This window comes from Culex quinquefasciatus, chromosome 2, assembly GCF_015732765.1.
Source record: "Culex quinquefasciatus strain JHB chromosome 2, VPISU_Cqui_1.0_pri_paternal, whole genome shotgun sequence".
Classification (NCBI taxonomy): Eukaryota; Metazoa; Arthropoda; class Insecta; order Diptera; family Culicidae; genus Culex; species Culex quinquefasciatus.
In genome coordinates, this window is record NC_051862.1 from 88,086,110 (window position 1) to 88,107,860 (window position 21,751).

At 36.3% G+C, this 21,751-nt stretch overlaps 2 protein-coding genes across 3 annotated transcripts in view; one reads left to right on the top strand and one right to left on the bottom strand.

Moving 5' to 3' along the window:
* Window positions 1-21,751, top strand: part of LOC6049606 — a 49,290-nt gene that overhangs the window by 9,575 nt on the left and 17,964 nt on the right. For both annotated transcript variants that reach the window (XM_038258156.1, XM_038258158.1), the window contains exons 2-3: window positions 7,775-8,197; window positions 17,222-17,893. In XM_038258156.1, the coding sequence (XP_038114084.1) occupies window positions 8,077-8,197; window positions 17,222-17,893 (793 nt within the window). In that variant the 5' untranslated portion in view covers window positions 7,775-8,076. The remainder of the gene's footprint in view (window positions 1-7,774; window positions 8,198-17,221; window positions 17,894-21,751) is intronic.
* On the bottom strand, window positions 5,418-6,320 carry LOC119767988. The gene is made up of 3 exons (XM_038258160.1): window positions 6,077-6,320; window positions 5,840-6,017; window positions 5,418-5,784 (listed from the first exon to the last, which is right to left on the bottom strand). The coding sequence occupies exons 1-3, from the start codon at window positions 6,130-6,132 to the stop codon at window positions 5,665-5,667; spliced, it is 354 nt and encodes a 117-aa protein (XP_038114088.1). The 5' UTR covers window positions 6,133-6,320; the 3' UTR covers window positions 5,418-5,664.

A 21,751-nucleotide genomic window follows, 5' to 3' on the forward strand; every position in this document is an offset into this window, starting at 1 on the left:
GAACGAAAAAAATCGTGGGCTCACCTTCAAATTTGACTTTTAAACTTAAAAATCAAAAAATCTCATAACAGTGGAGTGTTTTTTTCTTTCAGTGTATTTTTTCGGAAAGCCCGTTAAATTTCCTACAAGTTTGTCTTTGACCACTTTTTGATACGATGCAACGGCTTTGAGATAAAGCAATATTTAAATTACGAAATACAAACATATTTAAAACACTTACGCCCTTCTCAAATGTCATTATCGAGTGTAACTGGCTCCATATACACAAAAATGGCTTATATATGCCTAGGATAACATGTCTACAAAGTTTCATTGAAATCGGAGAGGGTCGGTTACAACCGATTCCCTATTTGACATGGAATTGCTCCTTTAAAAAATAGGGTAAAATAAGTTTACGGTTTCAGCCTTTTTTGTAATTATTCTTTTTACAATAAGCAAAATAATTCTGTTTATTTTTTCATGATAGCAATACAAATATGTATAACAATCTAACAAAATTGACTTTGCAACAAAACAGAAGGAAATACAGTTAAACTATGAAATTTAGGATGTGGCTTTTTGAACAAAATAGGGGGAGAGGGGGTAATATGCACCTCCGGGGCAAAATGCACCCCCTGCTTTTTCTGTATTTAGCAGAATTTTTCGGGGGGAAAATCATATAAATTGGAGGCTTAAAACTCCTAAACCATGCTGGAAAAATTTGACCATCGTGGTATAAAAACAGCTTAAGTTATTTGCAAAACTTTAAAATGTTGTGTTTTCATCGAATTTTCATTGAACTTTCATTATGATTTTTGGACAATATAAAAAGTATTTATTGTTATTGTATGCGTTGAGGTATATAGTTTTTGCCATAATCTTCATTATTGTGTAGATAGATGAGCCCAAAAACATCAAAAAATGCATTTTTAATTAAATTTTCTGCAAAAAGCGTGGTCGGGGCAAAATGCACCGCTGTGAAGCACCTTTGTAAAAACAGCGGTGTCATCTAGTGGTGACTAGTGGAAACTGCTATTAGCCAGTGCATTTTGCCCCATGTTGTGGTGCATTTTGCCCCGTTGTTGTAGTGCATTTTGCCCCAATGTTGCGGTGCATATTGCCCCGCATTGTTGTTTGAAATGAATCAAAAATATTTTTAGAAATCTGTTATTTTTAAACAATTTTGAGGTTTTTGAAGACTTTTTTCACTTGGATGACATTGAATAAAAGGTATTTATGAACATCTAACGAAACTCTTTCACAGAAATGCTGTAATGGTTGAGAAATCACAGTTTTCCCTTTGGGGGTGCATATTACTCCCTGTCCCCCTATTAGTTTGGATTAAAGAGCGAGTCCACGAGCAAAGCATACCCATCTCTCGCATCGACCCCACCAATCTGCCTGTAATAATGTTCAGGGGTTGTTTGGACATATAAAACTAGCTTCTGGGCCAAATATGAGCACTCTAGGTCAACGAGATGTGGGGCAAATCGGGACACAAAGTAAGAAATTCTAACTTAGAATGTTCAAAATCGTCAAAAATCTAAAAAGGCTGTAACTCAAAATGCATTTGGAGGGATATAAAAATAGTAGTTCATGCAACAAGTTGCAAAAAGAGGATTTTTTCAGCACTAGTCGTACATTTATCCAACGAGGTTCACCGAGGTGGATAAATACGAAGAGTGCTGAAAAAATCTAGTTTTGCAACGAGTTCCTTACAACATTTTTTGCAATTCCGAAAAACACCGATTGAGTGAAATATTAAGTTAAATTTTCATGTATTTTGTTAGTAAATCGTTTAAATAAAAAAAACGATACTTAATCCACCTTTAGGTGGTTGGTGCCTTCCTCACATTCATAAAGTAAATACATTCAGTAAAAATAGCAACATTCCCTTAACATGTTTAACAAATCAATTTTATTACTGATTTCTTTTGATAGGGTTCGCAGATCTTCAATTTTTCTGGCTCATCGGCAAGGTCTGATAAAAAAAAACTATCCAACGAAAGTTCACATGGAAGATTCAGACAATATTGTTATCATAATATCTCAGATCCGGCCTCCAGAAAGTATATAAATAACACTTAAGTGCCAATAACTTTTGATAGGGTTGTCAGATCCTTGATGTTTTAGGCTCATTTGAAAGGTCTTTCGATTATCTAACTAACGATGGGTCGCATGATGGACCCGGACATCATTTTTACTGAAATATCTGAGATCCGGCCTCCAAAAAGTGTATAAATAACACTTAAGTGCTAATAACTTTTGATAGGGTTGTCAGATCTTCAATGTTTTGGGCTCATTGGAAAGGTCTTTTTAATACCTTTCTGATGTATAACATGATAGGGTTTCTTGCAAAAACCACTCTTTTTACAATCTTCCGGACATACGCCAAAATCGTTTTTTTAGCATAACTTTTGAAGTACTTAACTAAACTTGCTGATTTTAAATAGAGACCTATGGGACCCAAAGACGGATCGAATGAGACTAATACGGTCAAAATCCGTTCATCCAGTCCAGAGATAATCGAGTGACAATTTTTTTGTCCACCCACCTACACGCATCCACACAGACATTTGCTCAGAACATGATTCTGAGTCGATAGTTATACATGAAGGAGGGTCTACGAGGTCGAACTAAGAAGTTCATTTTTCGAGTGATTTTAGATTTTATAGCCTTTCCTCAGTAAGGTGAAGAAGGCAAAAATGCTGAAAAGTGTTACTTTTCGAAACAAGTGCTGAAAAGAGCAACTTTTCAGCACCCATTTAATTGCTGAAAAGTAGAAATTTTCAGCATTAATTATGAAAAGTTGTTACCAGTAATCTCAAACACAAAGCGATAAACATCAAATGCGAACAACGAAAGTGAGATCTTGGCTGCACCAGACTAAATAAACAAAAATAACCCAACAATTCAAATCAAATAATCATGTTTTCACAAAGGCGATACAGGATTCATGTGTAGGTGTGGGTGTTGTGCTTAACATCTAGCGATACATGCGCAAGTGTGGCGCTACGTGCGCTTTCTCTTCGCCCTCAGGCTTTCTTCAAGGATGCATCCTTACAAGCTAGACTCACGCGCGCTGCTATTCGCCCCCGTTCCGCCTTCTTCAAAGCCGGTTCGTCTCGACCCGTTCGTCGCGAACCCGCTCCAGCGAGTGTCCGCCGAGCGATGCCGCCGGCGTGTCCTTCTCCGCCGTCGCCGTTGTGACGACCTCTCCTGTTCGCGGCCGATTGGCCTGGCCGTCCTCAACTGCCACAGCCGATGCCTATCGGTCACGTCCACGTCGGACGATCTTGCCGATGCTGACCGGAATCCCGTCCGTTTCCCACAGCCGGATGAGCTAGACACACGAAAGAAAAGGCCCTAAAAAAGAGCACGTCAGTGACCTGTCGACTTGCGGCTTTACGCGCACACTCACCCTTTTCCGGGGCCTTTTGTACTGGATTTGCTTGTGTGTGAGCGTGCGGCCTGGATTTGCCCGTGTGCGAGCGTGCGTGACTCTTCCTTTTGATCGCTTTCGCAGGTGACGATGTGCAATGTGCGATCTGGGAAAGGAAAATCGTTAAACAAGCGGGTTTACTCCCCAGAAGCTCCCGTTTACCTTTCTTCGGGTGAAATGTCTTTTCTCGCGTCCTTCCGGGGTCGCTTGTGCGAAGTTCCGCGTGCCTGGACCGGTTGCAGTACTTTTGATGGTCGAGCCGTCGCGGCCGGATCTAAGGAGAATTGCGGTTTTAGCGATGCTTTAGAGAGTGGGGCCAAGATTTTGGTTTTACCGGTTTCAGCAGATGTTCCTTCCCTTTCTGTGGCAGGCGCCGTCCTTCCTTCAGTGTAGGCTTTCGTAGGTCGTGTCTTTTCGCGGGCGGCCTTCCCTGTGATGAGCAGGCTGCGCTCACTCTGAGACGAGTTTTGACCAGAACTGCGGAAGTGGCCGTTTGTTGATTTTGGGCCGATGCCAGCCGCAGATGAACAATCCGCAATTCACGGGTTAATCTAACCCAATGCCCGCTCCCTGCGGTGTCTACGAAGTGCAAACGCGCGACCGCGAACCAGTCCTCGCACGCGGTTTTTCTCGGACCCGAAAACGCGGAGGTCGAAGTGCACGACCGTCTCCTATCGAGGCAAGCACCAAATAAATGACAGCTGGCAGCGGAAGTGCTTTTGCACGGTGGTGTGCGTTCGGTGTTGCCCGATGCGTGTTGTGGCGAATTTGGTTCACGAACGGGGGGTAATTTTCTCGGCATTTGCACGCTGTGCGGAGTTTACAAACATTTTTTCCAAATACAAACTAATCACTACAGATTTTTGGACTAATCTTCATACTTGCTACAAAGTGTTGCTATTCAATTCTGTTATTTTTGGTACAGAAAAGTAAGCTATTTCGTTGTTCAAGAATGACAGGAAAAGTAAGTAGTTTCACGACGGAATTGCAAAAAGGACCTCAAAAATAAAAAAAAGTGGAAAAAAAATAAGAAGCTGCTATTTTTCCGGGTGACATCTTGTATTCTTGGAAACGAAACTGATTTTCAATTGATATGATTTGGAGATTTTCTTACAGTCATCCCACATATTCGGAACGGTTTCCAGATCGGCCAATGTTCAAAAAATCATAGCAAATCGGTAATTGAACTTAATGACTCGCTTTTACCTTCATTTGAAAGCTTTTCTTGCGATCTTTCGAATGCTGTATCGAACATCTGTAAATTTTAACTGTTATATGAAGTTTTTGAAGAATTACTTTGACCCTTGAAATCCACAAATTCGGAACACTTTTTTCTTACGAAAGTAAACAAACTTTGGATCTCTCCAGGAGTACATATTTATTATCAAATAATGACTTCACACACTGGAACCAATGAAACTCAAGCTTAGTGATGTTTTATACATGGTTTGATATCTTTTTTTTTGTAAAAATATCAGATAAACTCAGGTGTTCTACAATTGTGGGAGGCACAATAACATCCCACAATTATGAAACAGGCCATTTGGAGGCAGTGTTTTGCTGCTCTGGACAAAATAGTCTTGTAATGAAGTTTTTTGTTCAAAAAGTACTACTTTTACTAGTGAAATTATCAAATTATCATAAAAGTGTTCCGAATTTGTGGGTGTTCCGAATATGTGGGATGACTGTACTTTAATTGTTTAAAGGGTGTAAATCGATGAAAATAAACATACACTCAGAAAAAAGTACTGGCAAAATCCATAAGAACGTCTTATGACCTTTCGACATCTGGATTTTATTCGGATGTCATAAGATTTTCTTATGGCTGGGAGGGGAAATTTGACAAAGCCGTCACTTAAGATTTCCATTGAGCTATCTTATGATATTGGTACGAAGATTTTTATGACTTCAACAATTATTTTATTATGGATATCAGTGTTCTTCATAGAGCAATCTTATGATATTTGTAAGAAGTTTTTTGTGACTTTAATAATTATGTTATTATGGATATCATTGTTTATTATTATTGTTTTATACTGGCATACATATTAAATTAAGATCTAGATTTGATTGGAAAACTGTGAAGGCCAAAGTTCTCCAGAACGATGCTCTCTGATCCGTTTTCATCACCGGTCCCCGAAGAGTCGCGCCAAGGCAGGTTCACTTGGGTTCTTTACTTTCCCGAATTTCTCCGATTCCGAACCAGATCTAGCCGGCGGCCACGAGATCTGTGCCCTTGGCGGTCAAAGAACGGCGATCCGGGACGTGCAAGAGCCTCGCGTCTCGATCGGCAGAATTGTTTTCCGGGAAGAGCTCGTCGCGTCACTCTCGCTGAAGCTCGGGATTTGTTCCACCGGATCGGTCTGTGGAGTGAAATTTAGGTTAAATTCTGGTTCAATTTCAAACATGTGTACTTACGTTAGATTTTGCGAGTCCGTTTTGGCCGGGGGCACAAGATGCCGTCCTTGCCGGAGCCTCCAACTGGCGTCTCGATCGGTGAAATGGCGCTCTGGGATGGGCTCGTCGCTTCGTTTTCACTATTGATTTGGACCGAGCATACGGAATCGGCTTCGATTGTGAAATTGAAGTCAAGGTCCTGTGAATGTAATGAAGTAATAGTTATATGCCATAAAGAATTAAAAAGCAATAACTTACGTTACGGGTCCTCTACTTGGAAACAACTTGCAACAAGTTTGCTCTTCCGACGCCATTTTAAAGTTTGGGTGAAATAAAATTGTCTTAAGCTATTTTCACACTGCTGACATTTGTAAATAGCGAATGTCCAAGCTATAAAATCCATAGGAAAATCTTATGAACTTTGTTGCCAGTTCTTATAAAAAAACAACAACATGGCATTGGTCGAACAGCATTGGAAAATCTTATGTAAAGCATGCGCTGATTCGATCTGATATCATAAGCTTAGCTATTGCTTTCATTAGCTTAATTATGAATTTCGTGAGGGCCTCAATGGACACAGCTGGGACCTCGTTCATAAGACTTAACTTATGATATTAATAGGAGCTTTTTTCTCAGTGTACGAGTTTGATAAAATTATCCCTAGCAAACCTTCTTTTGCCAAATGCATTGTTAGAATATCCAATTACATCAAAATGAATTACAGTTCGAACCATAGTTGAAAGGAACTCCAAAACTTCTATTAGGTTATAAGAATTACGGAATTGTAAATTAATTATTTACTAGTAAAATAAATTGAATTGAATTGAATCACTAGAAAATGAGCAAAACTCCACACCCACAAATTTAACTAAAAAAGTATATATTTTTGTGTTAAACTGCCTTAACCCAAGCGTTCTTAGTCTCAGAAGGTAGTCTAAATTGTTAAATTGTTTCAGATGTCCCCTAAAAGCTCCAGGTCGATTCGAGTTGATACACAGAAAAAAATCAATTCTCGAAACCGTGAAGTCAGTTCACGATTATGAGAACCAGGAAGGAATATATTCACGTTTATGGTGCAAATGCACCTTACTCATGAATAAATTCCTTCGTGGATCTCACATTCGTGAACTTAATTCACGATTACGGGAATTGTTTTTTTTTTCTGTGTTTTTGGATATTTTTTCACTAAAATGCCAATAACTTCCTTCAGATTTAACCAACTGGGATGCTTCACACCTCATGTTGTTTCGAGTTTGTTTTTACATCAATCAATCAATTAATAAGTGCTGGTTTAAAAACATAAAAACAAAATTAAACGTTGAACAACTAGCTTTCAAATCATTCTTCGCATCTTGCATAAACATCTTGTTTGCCGGTTTGCAAGGATAATTAACTAACTGTATCAACTCTCTTCGCAACATGCATTAACCGCCTATAATTTCCACTGAAGAGAGAGAAGCAAGAAAAATACGCGTTATCAATGTGGCTTTCTTCCAAACATTCACCACCCACTCACAAAAGATGGCAATTTGCTCTAGCGTGTTTGTTTGTATACCACCTGCTTTGAAACCCGTTACTCGGCTCTGCCCACCGATAATGGCACACGTGGATTTACCACGTGTGTCCGTGCCCGGGTAGATTGTTAAATTTCACGGATTGGTTTCGTTTCGGTAGCCTCAATACCGTTCACATTTTTGTACTAAGCAGCAGCAGTAGGAGGATGAGGTTTATCTTATCGATTTTTATCCGAAACGAATTACGGCGCGAGGAGAGATCGATTGGTTTGCATCAAATTGATCGTTTTCGAACTGTTTGGATATTGTTGTTTTCTTTTTGGAATGTTGTTATTATTGCAATTTAAGCTTTAGCCGGAGAGGGTTATCTTGAATCGAGCACATTTGGTCACATTTCCGTTTCAAAAAAACGTTTTTTTTGTTCTTTAAATCGTTTGTCCAGGTTGAATCAATGAGGCTGAGAAAGAGAAGAAAAAGTGCATTCGGAAAGTGTACTTTCACTGTTTGTGCTGCCGGTGCCGCGGTGAAATCGGCATCAACTAGCTCGAAGTGAGTGAATGTGAGCAAATTCTTTGGAGGAAGAAAATCTGTAAATATGTGAAGATCGTGAAGCGGTGCAAAAAGTGAAGAAGAAAAAGTTCATCTGTCAGTTAAGCTTGTGGTCGGGAGACATCAACGCGTGGCCAAGCGACGAACACGCCCGGGAAGAGAAAAGTTCGCCAAACAACAAATCACGCGAGGAACATGAGCTTTTGGTGCTCCAATTGGCCAAGTATCGTCGTCATTGTTCTAGCTCTGTTTACCGTCGAAAAATGCCAGTCTGTAGCTACGGATGAGTTCGCAGGGCTGTCGGAGAGAGAAGTAGGTGGGTATCAAGGAATAAATTTAGTGTAATTACCATGAAACTATTTTTTTTTTGTAGACCATAGGTTCATATCTGGAGTTCTTTTTTGATCTGATAAGCAAATTTAGCGGGAAAAATATTTCTGCTTCGGGATAGCATGCATTTTGGATTTTTTTTTTCAGTATAAAACTCTACGGCTTTTGGTTATATAGATACTGGGGTGGTCCTAACTATTCCTATTTTTGTAAAAGTTACCTCCGAATCCTGAAAAGACAACAGTATAGAGGAGAAAATCGTTACGTCAGAAATGAACTCAAATCACTCAAATATCATTTAGTGAGTGACATTAACAGTTTGGCCTAGTTTGACAGCTATACTGTTATTAGTTTTCTGTGGGAGAGAAAAGGAGGCGAATACTTTATGAAAACCATGCCTGTCAAAATTCCTAGCCTCAAAATTTTGCCGCGAGTTGATTTTCTCCTCTATTGCCATTCTAAACAACTTTGCTGAAGACACAAATTTTCTATCTCTTAATCTGTTCATTCAACTGTGTTTAGTATGAAAAGCACTAGGGTTACTCTATCCTACAATAACGTGATTTTATTTCATGACTTTTTTTGCATTTTTGCAATGAATCAATTTTTAAATTTTTAAATTTATAACTTTATTAAATTGTTAAATTGTTAAATTGTTAAATTATTAAATTGTTAAATTGTTAAATTGTTAAATTGTTAAATTGTTAAATTGTTAAATTGTTAAATTGTTAAATTGTTAAATTGTTAAATTGTTAAATAGTTAAATTGTTAAATTGTTAAATTGTTAAATTGTTAAATTGTTAAATTGTTAAATTGTTAAATTGTTAAATTGTTAAATCGTTAAATTGTTAAATTGTTAAATTGTTAAATTGTTAAATTGTTAAATTGTTAGATTGTTAAATTGTTAAATTGTTAAATTGTTAAATTGTTAAATTGTTAAATTGTTAAATTGTTAAATTGTTAAATTGTTAAATTGTTAAATTGTTGAATTGTTAAATTGTTAAATTGTTAAATTGTTAAATTGTTAAATTGTTAAATTGTTAAATTGTTAAATTGTTAAATTGTTAAATTGTTAAATTGTTAAATTGTTAAATTGTTAAATTGTTAAATTGTTAAATTGTTAAATTGTTAAATTGTTAAATTTTTAAATTGTTAAATTGTTAAATTGTTAAATTGTTAAATTGTTAAATTGTTAAATTGTTAAATTGTTAAATTGTTAAATTGTTAAATTGTTAAATTGTTAAATTGTTAAATTGTTAAATTGTTAAATTGTTAAATTGTTAAATTGTTAAATTGTTAAATTGTTAAATTGTTAAATTGCGATCTAAATGTTAAGTTACAGGTTAATTAAATGAAAGTACAATAAAATAACTCAAACAGCAGGAAAAAAAGTTAATATTTTGTTTAAAAAAAGTGTTTCACTAAATTTTTACTTTAACATATAACTATGGCTGCTACCTTCATTGTATATAATTTAAACAATTTGATGGCATTTATCTTCAGTCACGACATGGATAATCGTGCAACTCCTTATTAGGAAAACGAAAGCGTGAGCAAACTCTCTAGATCGTTGCTCTTTCGAGATGTGTAAATTTATGTTGCGTTTCCTGTGTAGTTGACATTTTCGCCTTAAAATAAACTTTTATAAAAATGTTCGATTTGGTTGCAGGCTAAAAAATGTTATGGGCAGAATTTCAATCGATTTATGAATTTGGTCTAATTTAAAAAAAAATATAAATCTAATTTCGTTTAAAAAATTCTTAAGTGATAAAATGGCCTGCTTATCATCAACTAAAACTTTTCAGCACTTGTATCGAAAAGTAATACCTTTCGAACTTGTTTAGGTTTTTGAATTGAACAAACACACGATCGTTAAAACTGACGTTTTACTGGAATTCCTATTCAAAATGTGGGAATTGCAACTTCCTGCAAAATTAATTTTTTTTCTCGTGCTCATGCTGAAAAAAAAATCATTTGCATAAACTATTATTATTTAATTTCACGAATTACAGGCACCTCCCGAATGGGTTGTTTTGCTTACGTATAAACTAGTCTAAAAATAGGATCACCTACCCTGTATCCGGCTGGTTTTGTTAACCAAAATCCGCCCAAAACCGGAATGACCACCTTCTTTGGTTTATTTTGTCACGTCATTCACAACAAACACCATAATCGCCTTCCGGCATGATTTTTATTTTACTTTTTTTTATGATTACTGAATTTGTGGCTTAAAGTGCATAATAGAGCTTTTTTATTATTTTATTTTATTTTGCTTTTGCTTCAAACAAACGTGTAAAAACCGCCTAAAACAAGCATATTTCTAGTTCACCTTCGACCATCGTGTCATGTCCCTGTCACATACGTGAGTAAATAGAAGAGGACAAAAAACTTGATTTTGGTACTTTCTCTTGCAGTGGTGTTGAACCCAGACCCGACGGTCATCATCACCTCAAGCAACAACAAACTGTGTATACGCGACAGGTTTTGTGGAAGTCTCTTAGTTTGGTTCAAAGTCAAGTTCAAAGTTGCTTTTAATGCTAGTTTTGAAGTTGGCAGCTAATGACAGCTAGTTTTGGAATTATGACTGCATCAGGTTTTCCTGTTTAACAGGAGAGTTCATTTTGGAGGATTGCAGGATTGAGATTTAAATAACTAAACAATAAGGCCGTTCTAAATATTTCTTCAGGGTTTTATCTTTTTATGAGAAAGGTATTTTTTCAGGAATGTTACTTTAATTGTACAACGTAAAAAAAAAAGTAAATTCAATTTCGATTTCTATCATTGAGGCAAACCAACTGCTGTATTACTCCAAACGTCCTTGAGCTTTAATTTAAAAAATGCCCTTACCCCTGACTGAAGTAATGTAATCATAATAACGTTGCTCGCACAAACTAGCTGATGATTTCACACCTCTGCTGGGCCTTCCCGTCATCAATGTTAATGTACTTGATGTCTGCAACAAGCCACCAGCAAATCGCACAAAAACCGTATTGCTTCAATTTGTCTACGGTTCGAGCCCCCTTTTTCGTCATTATTACAGAGGATTGCAATATCTTCGCACCCCTCGTCTTCAACGACGGGGTCTCTATAGGGCCTATGAAGCACGTGGTCAAAATTGTAAAAAAAAACTACACAGTTGTAAAAAATGTAAAAATGTAGTTAAATTTAAGCTATTTAGCAATTTTATGTAATACCAAAATGTAAATAAATTCTCAAAATTAAATTTTTTAAATAAATTGTTACTGTGCACTAAAACCTGCTTCAAAATTAAATTCGTTAATTTTAAGGTAAACATTTTGGGGAGTCAATTTTCAAACAGCACACCACACCCCCAAATAAGAGTGGCTGACCGCGAAAATTGCGCGCCTTCACATGGCGGTGCGTAAAATTTCATTGCCGCGGTGATAATTTGAATTAAATGTTTCAAAATCAATATCGGGTGCAATTATGATGTTTAGGCGAGCCGACGCGCGCGCGGTATAACTTAAAAAGGCAATAAACAAGAGATGAATGCCGCTCCGAAACAGATTGCGGTGCGGAAAAAAAATTACTTGAAAAGCATTTTATTTAGTTTTTCCCCCCTCTCGTTTGAATGCAATTTGATGCGAAACAGCTTGACCACTGTAAAACTAAGCTCATGGTTTCAATTCAATGTTATTGATAAGGCAACAAAAAAAGTACCAACAGCTTGAAATGATTGAACACAACATAATGGGAAAAGTTGTGTGGGAATTGAATAAATGCTACCATTATCGGATAGTTAATTGGCACTCTGTATGAGACTCCTTGGTTAAGAGATAGTTGTTTGTAATGGGGCAATTCACTTTATCCACTTGTAAGAAAGAGTTTTGTTATCTTGAGGATATTAGTTAGCTAGATAAAAAATATTTGAAAAAAATAAGATTTGTTTGTCAAATCTAAAATTTAATTATTTTAATAAAATAATATTGGGTGCCCACAATATGAAAAAATATTTTAAAACCTCGCTCCACAAGTTCAACATTATTGCTTGAGGTATTTATGGTAGCTGTGTCAAATATGAGCAAAATGGGTCGACATAAACCATACGCATGAGCGAGATTTACATGGGAAAAATTAAAACAAAAATTATCGAAAAACCAATTTTTAAAGATATTGGCGGTGCTATTCCCATTCAAATATTTGCTTTTTTCCTTGGGGTACATTTCTGTAGGCACACTCTTGTCTAATCATTCCTTATGCCCTAGGTCGTGCGAGCCGTCAGTTATGGTCAAGGTACATAGAAAATTATGGTATGCCTGATATTAAAGTGATATCATGTAAATTTGATCATACTTTTTTTAAATGTTTTTTAAAGGGGCTGAATTTAAATGTTTTCACAACTGATTAAATTTCGCAAAATTAAAACCATGTTTAACACATAATTTAACGCAGATTGCGGCCATCAAGAATCTGAAACAAATCCGGATTTGATTCACAAATTACAAAAGACTAAACATAATAAAAATAACTCACAAAACAACGATTTTTTTCAAATAATTTCTTTGATTGGTTTAGAATTAGCAAACGAAATAGCTCAAAGCAACCTCGAACCCGGTACACACAAGAAGCTTGACATAAACAAATCTGACAACTTCTAATTTTTATTATAAGTATAAAAAATTATCAAGCCTTTAAAGGCTTTAATAAAATAAAATAATAACTAATAAAATTTAAAAAAAAAAAAAACATTGAAAAAATATATTTTGATTCGAAAATCTGCCATACCATTAGCGTTGAAAGCCTTGAAACGCTGGTGCAATTTTGACAGTTTGAGCTGGTGTGAAAACGGCGACAGAGCTCGCACCACACAGCTTATGCCCAAAGGACAAATTTTGTATCGTTGATTCTTAAATACAAAAGCACAAAACAAAGTGCTTTAAAAATATTAGAACATCAGTATAATGAGAAGAATTTCTAATCGATTTGTAAAGGTAGTAGGTTATGCTTTGTAGAGAGTAGGATTTTTGACAAAAGAATCACTCACAAAACCGCAATTTTCATCGATTTTCTACCACATTGATTTTTCTGATGAAATTCATTTTCAATTTAAAATAAAATATTCATAAGATAATTCTCTTTTTTATATATTACTGAAAAAAATGTTAATTATTAGGCCGTAACCAATAACAGTGGGCAGTGATTGTCATATCAAAGTTTTTTTTTCTAATTGTTACTCGTTTAGCCCTCATTTTAACGGTTTCTTGGAAACTATTGATTCAATTTCATTTATTTTTTTTCTATTCAAAATTTAAAATGAAAAACCTAAAGTTACCGTAATCCGGGTTGACACAAATAGGATTTCAATTATTTTTTGGAATATTTTCCAACTGGTAAGGTTTTTATGAAGACTATTATTTTTAAAACATGTACTGGGGTAGGCCACACAAAGTCCATGCACTATTTTTGTAAAAAAAGTTGTTTCAATAACGTTTAAAAAATAGTTACGTTAGAAATTCTCAGTTTGAATTCCGGGGTGACTTAAATAATCATAGTTTTTCTTGTTAAAATCAGATTTGAGGTGTTCAAATGTTATGTTTACGTCAAATGTGCCATCAATAATGTTGCTGATATAGTTTTAAAGAAAAAAACAATGTTTCATATTTAGTTAACTAAGTTTATAAGCTTTTTCAACAAAATACATATAAATTTTAGTAAACATTGTTAAATAGTCAAAATTTTGCTTGAAAGTCGTTGAAACTAGGTTTGTTTATAAAAATATCAATTTATATTGCATTTTAAACCGCATTCGAAGCACGAATCAAAAGTTTTCATAATTTATATGAAATTTGTTCTACTGAAAATGCCTATAAAATTTAAGATTTTTGCCTTCCTCACTGAGGTAAGGCTATAATCCTGCTCTAAAAATGAACTTCGTATAAAAACGTCGTAGACCCACCTTCATGTATACATATCGACTTAGAATCGAAAACTGAACAAATGTCTGTGTGTATGTGTGTGTGTGTATGTGTGTGTGTATGTATGTATGTGACCAACAAACTAGCTCATGTTTCTCGGCACTGGCTGAACCGATTTGACCCGAACTTGTTGCATTCGACTTGGTTTAGGGTCCCATAGATCGAGTTTTATACAGATTGAAGTTTGGATAAGTAATTCAAAAGCTATGTATAAAAATGTGTTTTCACAAATATTTGGATCTCACTCAACTGTATGTAAACTATGTCCGGGTCAATCATCCAACCCATCGTTGAATAGATTATCAAAAGACCTTTCCAACGAGTCTAAAACATTGAAGATCTGGCAACCCTGTCTCGAGATATGGCCCCTTAAGTGATATTGATGTACTTTTTTGTAGCCGGATCTCACTTAAATGTATGTAAACAATGTCCGGGTCAATCATCCAACCCATTGTTGGATAGATTATCAAAAGACCTTTCCAACGAGTCTAAAACATTGAAGATCTGGCAACCCTGTCTCGAGATATGTCCCCTTAAGTGATATTGATGTACTTTTTTGAAGCCGGATCTCACTTAAATGTATGTAAACTATGTCCGGGTCCATCATCCGACCCATCGTTGGTTAGGTTATCAAAAGACCTTTCCAAAGAGTCCAAAACATTGAAGATCTGGCAACCCTGTCTCGAGATATGGCCACTTAAGTGATATTGATGTACTTTTTTGTAGCCGGATCTCACTTAAATGTATGTAAACTATGTCCGGGTCAATCATCCAATCCATTGTTGGATAGATTATCAAAAGACCTTTCCAACGAGTCTAAAACATTGAAGATCTGGCAACCCTGTCTCGAGATATGGCCCCTTAAGTGATATTGATGTACTTTTTTGAAGCCGGATCTCACTTAAATGTATGTAAACTATGTCCGGGTCAATCATCCGACCTATTGTTGGTTAGGTTATCAAAAGACCTTTCCATTGAGTGCAAAACATCGAAGATCTGGCAACCCTGTCTAGAGACATGGCCACTTAAGTGATATCGATGTACTTTTTGGAAGCCGGATATAAAAAATAGATGAAACTTGTGTACAGCCATTGTTGTGAGGAAGGCTCCAACCACATAGGTGGATTAAGTTAGTTCTCGACTCGACGACGAGAACAGAACACTGATGAAGTCTGCAAGTAGTAGACGAAAAACGTATCTGTCAAGATATTAAAAATATATAGCGGAATTAAAAGAAACAACTCGTCTCTTTGTATTCATAAGGAAGGAGAGGTTCATAATAAACTAAATCCATCGCGATAAAAGTGATGTGAAATAATTGAAATATTAAAACGGGAATAGCTGCAGATATTCACTGATCAATTGTATATTCGGGCCAACAAATATTTCGGTCTATTAATAAATTGAATTTTATTAAGCTTAAAATTTTAAATGTTTTACTTATGAAACCATTTAAAACAAAGTTCAACTTTCCTGTTGATTATTGTGTGATTGAATGTAATTTTGTTCAATACAATTAAGAAACGAAGAAATGATTTCTGCAAAATGAAAAATACGAACGGAATAGTAATAATGCGCCTGGTTTGTTCAGAATTGTTCAATGTACCTCAAGAAGAAGTTTTCAGCTATTTTATATATTTTTTCAAAAGTTTGTTTTGACTATGATTATGAAAACATTGTTATATGGGATTATTAACACTTTTAAAAAGGCCAGACTTTCTCCATAAAAATGTGTTCGAATCGGAAAACGATGATGCAGTCCTTATCGGATTCGATAAAATTAGTTTTTAGGTAACAAGTTTTAAGTATAATTGAGGAATTGCTATCTGGCAGAATCGTGAGCGTTTGAAACGGTATGTCCACGCATCCATCCTACCCTGTTTATTCTGTGAAATGTGATCCGTTCACAGAATATGACTCGGTAGTTAATGCAAAGCAGTAGGCCTGGCCGCTTTAATTTTTGCAAAACATTTTCGAAGTGACTCGGATGTAATGTATTCATCAATATTGACCAGAATGGACTTGGGGCGTAATTTAACCTCAAGTTCTTCCAGGATGCTTTCTTGGGACCGACTATGATAGTGTTCGATTAGATTAGAAAAGGTTTTATTCTAAGTTTTATTGAAAAAGAATTAAAAAATATCTTAAAAACAAAGGCCATTTCAGAAGAACAAGTTTCTTTTAAAATAATAGAAAATTTGAATGTCAAATGATTTTTTCAAATATTTAGCTTTCTGCAGTAAAGCATTAAGGTTTGATGTGATCGCAAAATCTTATTCCCCAAATCTTTCATTATTGCGCGAATGTTTATTTTAAAGCTAGAGCTAGGGTTGAATAAGGCTCTCTCCCTATTGCTTTCTACTCATCTTTTGCAGTGTTTTATTACCTAGAAATTAATTACTCTATCACCTACAAACATTGATCCACAGAATGACTTCCCACTGGCACTGTTGTTACATCAAATGTGTATCATTAGCTTGGACTAATTAATTCAAACGCAGGCACATGGTGTAACACTGCACCGTATGTAGAGCGTAAGACTATCAACGATTTTTCCGGTTCGTTTACGATCTAGTACACTAATTTATCATTTCTAAGTTGAATTTTATGTTTGGTATTTTTGATCCTATTTAAATTTTTGCTTCTCAATAGTTCTAAAAGTTTTCTTTTTTTCTTTTTTTTAAACACATTGTGACTTAAACAATTATTTACCCAAGTATCTCAAAGTGAATAGCTTCACTCTCAAATCGCGTCATGATTCGCCGACTTTGAAAACGTCTCCGCCAAAAGCCACCGAAATGTGACGAAGTACAGTGCAGCTGATCAGCTGGGTGGCAAAAGCCGTCGATTTTCACTTCTCCCAAGCTTGATTATGATCTTCTTCGCATCGTCTGATGGTTTTGTTCAAAACATTCGTAATCGTTTAATGAGTGAATCACATCTTTTGGAGGTGTTTTGTCGTAGGTCATGTGTACAGCATTTTTTCTATTTCATTTAATGTTTTTTTGTTGTCTGTTAATTTTGATTGTAATATTTTTTAGTACATAAATCTATTTTTTTTCTTTTATTTTCAGTGGATGCACTAGTCAGAAAGTGGGCCCCGCTGGTTTGGTTGGCGCCGAACGAAAAATACCTCCCAGGATCAGTAACGACCTTCCTGGAGCACGTCCACGCCGAGAAGGCCAAAATCGTAACGGTCTACCCGGGCAGTGAGCTGCAGGACGTGAGCGAACTGCACCACTACTCGCCCTATTACTATGACAACGAGAACGAGCTGACCTACTATGATCCGACGGTGCGTCAGGCGCGCAACCGCAACAAGCGCAACTTCCGCGATCCGGCCACGTCGCTGGATCTGCTGTTTGACCTGCCGATTGGCAACGAGTCCAAGAACTGGTACCTGGTCACGAACAACGACATCGACGAGCTGATAGCGGACAAGAGTTCCTTCATTCACGGACAGAATCCGCAAACTGAAAATGTGCCAATTTATGCCGTCGTCAGCATGTGCCGTACCGGGGCTGGCGTGGATGTCCGGCCCGGGGGATCTCCGCCGATGGCCGTCGTTGCCGCAGCGGCGGCGGCGGCAGCAGCCGGAATTGGGGCTGCTGGAGTAGCCCCACCGGTGGTAACCGTCCAACCGGTGCCACTTTCGTCCACTGTGCCACTGCAGCAGCCGTCGACGACCACGTTCCCAACGCCGGTGTCGGTCGGAATGCACCACTTTAGTAGCCATCAGGAGAATGGTGAGTTTGATGGTTTTTTTATGTAGTCAAAATGGGCATTTTCGTAGTATAGCGATTTGAAGGTCTCGGGACCAAAGAACTCAAAGCTGAACATTTCTTTTCATGATTTTTCGGGAAGCTTTACGTGACATATCCAATTATAGGGTTCCGAGATATAAAAAAAATTATCGGATTTCTGTACACAAATCTAACATAAAGCAACATGTGTCTCCAGCAAAATGTAAGGGGAATTCATTTCGATGGATTAGCATGATACCAAGCGCCTCTGTAATAAATCCATACTAAATCTAATAATACCGTAAAACTTTGATACTGGCCGTGGTGTAGATGTGTTCAAAGTACTATTAGAAGAAATTTTCATAAACTTTTGGCAAGTTTGTAAACTATAATTAAGAAAATGTTGATGAATAGCATTATTTTAATCTTCTCAAAATGTTATTATTTTCCCAATAAATATGATGTCGAATTGGAAAACGGAATGCATTTTTTGATTCTTTGGACATTTTTTCACTAGAAGTAGATAAAATAAGTTTTTTAATAATAAATATCATGTGTTTTGAAACATAATTAAAAAAAATCTCTAAATTTATAGGCATTTTCAATAGAATACATTTTATATAAAATGTGAAAACTTTTCATTGGTTCTTCGAATTCATTTATATGAATCGATAATTTTATAAACAAAACTAGTTTTTACGAATTTCGGACAAAATTTTGACTTTTTTACAATTTTACCCGCCTAAACATAGAACAACAGGGATCAGCGCGTATATAATGATAAATAAGTGGCATTTGTAAAAATAGATTTTTAACACCTTAAATTTAGTTTTAATAAGAAATACAATGTTGATAGTCACCCCGGAATTGAAATTAAAAAAAATCAACGAAAAAATATTTTTACATTTTATACACTAAAAATAATATTTTTTTTCAAAAATAATGCCTAGACCTTGTGTGACCAACCCCAGTACATGACAGACCTTACCAGTTGAAAAATATTCCAAAAATAAAAATTTAAATCCGATCTATGTCACCCCGGTTTACGGTACGTGGTACCTTTCTAACCTTTATATAGATTAGGACAGCTGTTTTAGCCTTGTTACACAATATTTGAATATTTTTCATTGGTTTCGGATAGAACAAACATAGATTGACAAAAATAATGCATAATTTTCCAACTTTCAAGATTTTAAGTGCTCTAGAAACTGCTGTCCCTTTTCAGACTGTAGTCCCAATTCGCACCAGATGACGGCATTGTTTTTTTTTTTTTTTTGCAAAAACATTTTAGTATATATCTTCCTAAAGTTATTATCTTTAAGTAATATTTTCGGAATTTTAAATAGCGTTGGTGTTGTAAATTTTGGAAATAAATACAAATCTTGTTCAAAGATTGCGCTTTTCTAAATCCTAAAAATATTAGTCTCAAAGAGATGAGAAAATTTCACAAAAGTTTAATTTTGCTTCATTAAAAATCGGATCAACAGTTTCCAAGATATCGTCAATTTAAAAATAATAGAGGGAGGGGAGTCAGGCCGTGTTACGCTCCATACAAAGTTTTTGAAAATTGTATGGAAATTTTGTTACAAGGAGGGGGGTCTAAAACCCCAAATTTTTGCGTTACGTTATAAAAGAACGCTCCCTATAGCATTTTTTCAGCTACAAAATCGATTCACTGATTGGATGAATGGAAATGTATTCGAATGAGCGAATCTGAATACGCTAATAGAGTTATCTACGTGCGCATGTATTGCGTGTACATACACGAAAAAGATTGAGGTTAAATTTTATCCGGCCAGCAAAATCAAATGGTGCGCTAGTGTGTGTACGCGAAACGTCATAAAGCTCTATTGGAACAACTGACAGCTGCCATAAGCTTGTCATCACGTGCTTGTAAATCGTCGAACAATCGAAAAAATAAAAGTGAGAGTGTGTGCGTGCAACATGGAGTTAAACTTTTCAAAGTGCTATGGTAATCTTCACAGCAACTTCACAGACAGTTTAACTCCATGTTGCACACACTCTCACTTTTAATTTCCCGATAGGGTTAAAACGTCAACATCAGTTTGAAACCTGGTTTTGACGTTTGAGTTCTTTTTATTTAAAATACGTTCGAATCAGCGGAAATTCGGAAAAGATGAATTCAAATAACGCTTGCAAATGCAAAAATATATTTTAAAATGAAATTCGATTGTTTTTTTTTCTTTCTTCAAAACTTTATAAAAATCCCTATGTTTCAATAAAAAACCCAAAAAAAAACTAACTATTGTCATGCACTTTAGCACAAACGTGAGCACTTTTGATTCACTTAAAGATATTAACATATTATATTAACTTTATTCTGCAAAGGTTTTATTATATTCTACAACTATTTCTAAGATAATAAATCAATTTTGAACGTTTTCATAGCATTTTCATATGGACATCTGCCATGAGAACCACGAGAACGAAATTTGATCAAAAACTAGATTTTTGATGATTTTTTTCTCTACCAGGAAAAGGATAACTCTTAGTTTGACGTTCAATAACAACTTTTAAAAAAGTTTTTTTTTACTGAAATCAGGTAATAATGGGAAGTGAGCTACTCTGTCCCAGTTTCAGCAATTGACGATCAGTAGTAGCTGAGTCACGCTCGACTCCAAGGTTTCAATAGACAGCAATGTGTGTTACATGGTACCCTCGAAATTTGATACGATTTCCATGTACGCAAATCACATGTAATAACATATACTACACACATATGGTCGCATATCAAAACACAAAACAATCGAATGGCATCGCGATTGTACATGACCAAAAGCAAATTAAATAAAAAAGCAAGAGACGCAACGGAAATACGATTTCTGGTGTTGATGTTGCAAAATATATCAAACCACATGATGATGATGACTCGACGTCACACGAAACCACACGCGGCGATCGCATATAGACAAAAAGAAGTAAAAAATTACAAAACAAATATATGCGGTGCATAAATAAAATTACCGAACCGGCAGGCAATCGCGATAAGGTACATTTTCAGCCGGTGTTACATCAAATCAATGCAAATATGGGGTGGGTATGGGAAGCCGCCAGTGATGACAGGAAACGCTGACAAACGGAATATGTGCCAAAATCATAAGTGGTCTTGTTAACATATGAAGGGAAATCATCGTGAACTGGAACTGCCGGTCGTTAGCCCGGGTAAAGTGGAAACGTTGAGATGATTGTTGTCCTCTGCTCTCATCTCGCAAAAAGCCATACAGAGAACCACGTCCCATTCCCCATCCCCATCCCCAATCCCTTTCCCAAATCCCAATCCCCAATCTACAGTGTCAAGCGACCCGTGCCAAGGGATGTATGTCTGGAGGGGAGCAAGAAGTATCCAGGTCTGAACGGAGCCTGCGTGGTACCAAGACGCCCCACGCAGTATGTAGTCTCCTCTGTGTCTTTGCAGGCCCGAGTCACAGTTGAAGTTTCTAGGAGTCCTGAAAACAAGGTTTATCAACATGGAAATTGATCAAAACCAAAACCCAAGTGCCAGCTGCTTCCCTCAGCTGGAACCAACGCGGAAGAAAGGAAGAAGAAGCATGAAATCCGCCGGAAGAGAGGACACCACTAGAAGAGAAGAGTCGGCGGAAAACTGTAGAGTGCAGTTTGCGGTGTCGGAACGCATGAGAGACATGCACAGGAAGGTTCACATGTGGAAGGAAGTAGGAGAGTTATCCAGTACCAAACGAGAACCTTCTGTTGTTCTTCGGAGCAATTCTGCGAGAGATGGTAAGGTTACGCAACAGTCTTTGACGAAAACTAGGCAACCACATGCATATTTTCGCTTTTCTGCGAATATAGCACCGGTACAGCTGAACATTCTGAAAATTC

Excerpts from the sequence above, each read along its gene's own strand:
- LOC119767988 (XM_038258160.1), bottom strand. The coding sequence starts at position 6,132 with ATGGCGTCGGAAGAGCAAACTTGTTGCAAGTTGTTTCCAAGTAGAGGA. Across the intron at positions 6,018-6,076 it reads CCAAGTAGAGGACCCGTAAC|GACCTTGACTTCAATTTCAC; the intron begins GTAAGTTATTGC and ends TTACATTCACAG. Across the intron at positions 5,785-5,839 it reads ACGGACTCGCAAAATCTAAC|ACCGATCCGGTGGAACAAAT; the intron begins GTAAGTACACAT and ends TTCACTCCACAG.